Below are 6,000 nucleotides of genomic sequence, written 5' to 3'. Positions count from 1 at the left end.
AATGGCTAAGATCAAAAATTCAGGTGATAGCAGATGCTGGCGAGGATGTGGAGAAAGAGGAACACTCCTCCATTATTGGTGGGAATGCAAGCTTGTACAACCACTCTGGAAATCAGTCTGGAGGTTTCTCAGAAAATTGGACATAATACTATTGGAATATCCAGCAATATCTCTCCTGGGCATATACCCAGAAGAAGTTCCAAATGGTAATAAGAACACCTGCTCCACTGTGTTCATAGAAGCCATATTTATAATAGCCAGAACCTGGAAAGAACCCAGATGTACCTCAGCAGAAGAACAGATACAGAAAATGTGATACATTTACACAATGGAGTACTACTCAGCAATTAATAACAATGGATTTATGAAATTCTTGGAGCAATGGAGGTACCTAGATGATATCATCCTTAGTGATCACAGAAGAAGTCATTATATATGCACTCACTGATAAGTGGATATTAGCCCAGAAACATAGAACACCCAAGATACTATTTGCAAAACACAAGAAAATCAAGAAGAGGGAAGACCAATTGGTAGCTATATCATTTCTCCTTAGAATAGGGAACAAAATACCCATGTAAGGGGTCACAGAGATAAATTTTGGAGCTAAGAGAAAAGGGTGAACTATCCAGAGATGACCCCACCCAGGGATCCATTCCATAATCAGCGACCAAACCCATACACTATTACATAATGCCAGAAAAATTTTGTTGAAGGGACCCTGTTATAGCTGTCTCTTATGAGGCTATGCTAGTGTCTGGCAAATGCAGAAGTGGATGCTCACAGTCATCTAAAAAATGGAACACAGGGCCCGCAATGTAGAAGCTAGAGAAAGCACCCAAGTAGCTGAAGGGAGTCTAAAACCCTATAGGTGGAACAACAATATGAACTAACCAGTACCCCCAGAGCTCGTATCTCTAGCTGCATATGTAGCAGAAGATGATGTAGTGGGCCATCACTGGGAAGAGAGGCCCCCTTGGTATGGCAAACTTTATATTCCCCAATAGAGGGGAATGCCAGGCAAAAGAAGCTGGAGTGGATGGATGGGTAGGGGAGCAGGGCAGAGGGAGGGTATAGGGAACTTTCAGGATAGCATTTGAAATGTATATAAAGAAGATATCTAAATAAATAAATAAATAAATAAATAAATAAATAAATAAATAAATAAATGAATGAATAAAATAAATAGACTGGAAAACAGGTTGGCAAACTCCAAACTCTGCATCTCCATGGCTAATGTCAAAGCAGTCTTTAGCTCTCCAGTACTTTTTCATCTTTGTTGACTACAAAAACTCCTTATTCCTTGGTTGGCCACACACACACACACACACACACACACACACACACACACACTGATATAGTATCTAGACTTGCATCTTCTATATATTTTGACTGAGTGGGAATTACTTTCTGTTGGGCAGTGGACCATGAGAAGAAACCTCTAAGGTTGAGCATGGCTTGAAATTCCTGAGACACAAGAGGGACAGTAGGAGCTTTGTCTGTTCCTGAACCCAGGCCCCAGTCATGTAACCACAGCCCACCATAAAGAGACTTGTGGACATCAGTCACATAGGGGTAGTGGCACATTGCATTTCCACATGTAGATGATCTTTCCCCTTTACACCTAATTACAAATGAGAACTGTTATAGCCAAATTCCACTCCCAATAGGAAAGCAGGTGACTTTAAGAGCTTCATTGATGATAATGTACTAACAACATAGATTCAGAGTCTGAGACATTATTCACCGTCTCAATATAAAGGAGAGCTAATTTGCCCTGCATCTGTGCCCTTCAAACACATTATTTGGGAGGATATGTTACTGCTGAAGTCACCCTGGGCAGCAATAGTGTAAAAGACGGAAAATCTAACCTTCAGGTGAGTTCATGACCACCAGGGGTCACAAAGGAGCCACGAATCCCCAACAAAGGGATGTGGGTATGGGATTACTCTGTGTCCTCTGTGGTTTCCTTTCTTAACTTAGAGATACCTATTGTGATCGACATGTAACATTTCCATACCCAAACACAGTGAAGATTCTTTGTTAAACACTTCGAGAGTGTATATTTTCTTGTAATTTATTACATATAAACCTAGACTCCTGAGATCTTTTAGACATTGAGCCACCCTCCCAGTATCATGCAGGATCTGTTCCAAGGACTCTGACTCATATTAGGCAGAGGACAGCCTGCTTTGGCCTCAGTGGGAGGAGTTGCACCTACATCTTGAGATACATGAAGCCCCACAGAGTTAGGAAACCTTGTGAAAGCTGGCACCCTATTGAAGACAGAGGGGAGGAAAAATATGAAGAGGAACTGTCAGAGGATGGACCTGGAGGGGGGCAATGACTGAGTTGTAAAAAAAATAAAACTGATTAAATATAAATACTAAAAGTTACACTGTGTTTTCTGATCACTGATATTCTTTCCAAACTTCTGCCAGAAAATCCACCACTCACTCGAATGTAAACTCGCCCATTTTTTCTATAGATACAAAAAACCATAAAAGTTTATTTAAAAATATAAATGATGAAACACACACACAACACACCCAAACACACACACACACCTCAGAAACGCATAAAATGCAACTCTATACTCACAAAATATATTCAAAAGACAAGTCAGCAAAATTGATGTAGAAATTAATGGGAATAAATATGTAAAAAACCACTGAAGAGTTCATTTGCTTTTGAGTTTCTACTATTAGACATGTGTCCATCATTAAATGTTGTTAATAAGACCAGAATACCCACAGCTCCCAGGGACTAAACCACCAAACAACGAGTACATATGGAGGGACTCATGTCTCCAGCTGCATATGTATCAGAGGATTACCTTATCTGCTAACAATGGCAAGGGAGGCTCATGGTCCTGTAGGAATGCTCAATGACCCAGCATAGGAGAATGCATAGGAATGATGCAGGAGTGGACATGTGGATGGAGAGCAACCTAATAGAAGCAGGGACAGGTGGGAAGGGATAGCAGATTTGTGGAGGAGAAGCAGGGAAAGGAGATAACATTTGATATGTAAATAAATAAAATAACCAATAAAAAAAGACATGGTCAGGATGTCATGAGACAGATATATTGGAAGATCCCAAGGAAAATCAGAGGGACTGAGTGGAGGTTGGAATGATCATAGTGTATAATTCAAATCATGAAACCACACAAAAATGAAAACATGAAGCATTTGTTCTTAAGGACCTTGATGAACTCATTGAGCATATTTCTTAGGTTCTTCCACATATGTGTACCATCCATAGTTCATGTTTTACCAGTGAAGAATATTTCATAGTCTATACTCACACATTGTCAGTATTTTTGTCTATTTTTTGTTTTTTTGTAAATCTAGATGAACTCTACAAGCTCCTGTGAATGGAGCAGCAATAAGCATGTATATGCACTTGTCTCTGAAGTAATATAGACTAAACTGAGTATATTATTTGGAGCTTTGAAGGTGGGACACAACACAGTTGTATTTACTCTTTTGGTGACAATTTAAAACAGAATTTCAAAGTCAGTATGCTACAATGACTAGTATACTCATAATAATAAATAAAGATTAAACATTTTTCCACATCACATCCAGGTCATTACTTTTCTCATTTGCCTTCTTCCTTATCAACATCTGACTAAGCTCTAATTAAGACATTAAATCTTTTTAAACTGCACTTAGCTAATGGGTATTTCCATCATTATCATCATTATCTTCATCATCATCTTCATCTTCACAAATCATTATCTGTAAATTAAAATGTGAACATAGCCATAGTGTAGAGCAAAAGACTTAGGCCAAATACAGATTGAGAGATTTGTTCCTGTAGTTACAAGTATACCAGCAGTGCAAGGCTCACAGAAAATGTATGGTTTCCATTTCCTAAGAGAGTTATTGGATTTGGACTAGACCATCCTGCTGCTTGACCTATGTACCTTTAAGTCCTTCCTCTCCAGCTATTCTCCATTTGGATTGGTTATTATATACAAAGTCCCCTGGTCATGAATATGCAAATTACCTAAGTCTATGGAGGTTAAAAACAGGGATATCAACACCCTGAAAACAACATATGTCCATTGTCCTCTCCAGAGACACTGAACACACTGACTCTAATCATGGGATGGAGCTGGATCTTTCTCTTCCTCCTGTCAGGAACTGCAGGTAAGGGACTCACCAGTTCCAAATCTGAAGAAAAGAAATGGCTTGGTATGTCACTGACATCCACTCTGTCTTTCTCTTCACAGGTGTCCACTCTGAGGTCCAGCTGCAACAGTCTGGACCTGAGCTGGTGAAGCCTGGGGCTTCAGTGAAGATGTCCTGCAAGGCTTCTGGATACACATTCACTGACTACTACATGGACTGGGTGAAGCAGAGCCATGGAAAGAGTCTTGAGTGGATTGGAGATATTAATCCTTACAATGGTGGTACTAGCTACAACCAGAAGTTCAATGGCAAGGCCACATTGACTGTCGACAAGTCCTCCAGCACAGCCTACATGGAGCTCCACAGCCTGACATCTGAGGACTCTGCAGTCTATTACTGTGCAAGACACGGTGCTACAAACAAACCCTGAGTGAGTCAGAAACCCTAGAGTTGCAGCAAGCTCCCTTGGGATTGACAAGCCTTAGAGAAGGGTCGCTTGTAGAATTGCTTAGATGCAGTTTTTTGAATAGTGTGTTTTTGTGTCGATTTCTTAAAGACCTTTGTGCTTTTTTAGCTTTGCAAAAGGACATCCATGAATTACATGCAGTTTACTAGGATTACCCTAGAGTACCCCATGCCTTGTCAATATGGATAACAGTGAAGACTTTCATTGACATATTTCTTCTTTCATAAAACAACAAAAAAGGGAAAATGTGATTATGCATGATAAAAGTATATTTTTTATTTTGTAAAAGACTTGAACTTTGGAAAAGCTGGGAATAAAGTATAATATGAATTTGATCTCTAAAATTTCACCAAGTTCTGAGCAAAGAAAAAGCCCTTTCAAAGTCTTAAGTCTTTACATCCTATTCATAACTCCCGATTTTATAAATGAAGAGGGTCATTTACCTTCCTACAACACAAATTTCCTTGTAAACTTAGTTATAGTAGGGGTTCATGTGGACCCAGAGTTTTTAATAAGGCTTTGAAGCATCTCATCAGGACCAAGGCCACAGGCAACACAAGATTCTGCAACAGAGTGGAAAAGGACAGAGTCTTAAGTTTTAAGTGAGTTTTAGGTGTTCAGCTAAGTCGCTTATGTGGTCTCCAGAAGTTCCAGGATCTTATAAAATAAGAGGTATTAATATCAGAATGCACAGCTGCATCATTTCTGCCATTACCAAGTTGAACAGTCCTCTGAGGGTGGAGTGAATTTGATTATAGGAGAGAGGTAAAGGAAGTCTCTGAGACAAAGGTTAGAAATAAGAGTGCTGTCCAGTAAATACTACAGCAATCCTGAATTTACTATTCTTATAGTCACATGTCATGTTTAGGGTTTTACTGCTATGAAAGAGACCATTACCAAGCCAAGTTTAATGGACAACTTTTAATTGGTGCTGACTTACAGGTGTCAAAGTTCAGTCGAGTATCATCAAGGCAGGAGAGCATGACAGAATCCAAACAGGCTTGGTTTAAGAAAAGCTGAGAGCTCTACATCTTCATCTGAAGTATGCTTGAAGCATACTGGCTTCCAAGCAGCTGAACAAGCAGTTTTATAGCCCACACCCAGAGTGACACACCCATTCCAACAAGAACTCACCTTAAAATGAGCCATTCTGGGTTGAGCATATACAAACCATCACATTGACTCCCTGGACCCCATAGGCTTGTTCAAGAATTTGAGTCTTTGAGTGGCACATGCACCAATATTTTCATAGAAGCCATATTCATAATAGCTGGAAGTTGAAACAAACCCAATTGTCCCTCAACAGAGGAGTACATAATCAAAACATTGTACATATATAGAATGGAATTGTATTCACCTATTAAAAACATTGAGTTCATGAAATTTGTAGGCAAA

General features: G+C 39.5%; 1 gene segment (V, D, J or C); it reads left to right on the top strand.

Moving 5' to 3' along the window:
- Positions 1-4,080: 4,080 nt before the first annotated feature.
- On the top strand, positions 4,081-4,569 carry LOC110306637. The segment is given in 2 exon segments: positions 4,081-4,157; positions 4,241-4,569. Coding segments are annotated over 2 exon segments (375 nt in total).
- The last annotated feature ends 1,431 nt before the right edge of the window (positions 4,570-6,000 follow it).

Source organism: Mus caroli, chromosome 12, assembly GCF_900094665.2.
Source record: "Mus caroli chromosome 12, CAROLI_EIJ_v1.1, whole genome shotgun sequence".
Classification (NCBI taxonomy): Eukaryota; Metazoa; Chordata; class Mammalia; order Rodentia; family Muridae; genus Mus; species Mus caroli.
The sequence above is the reverse complement of the archived record's forward strand: the minus strand, read 5'-3'. Positions and strand labels throughout refer to the sequence as shown.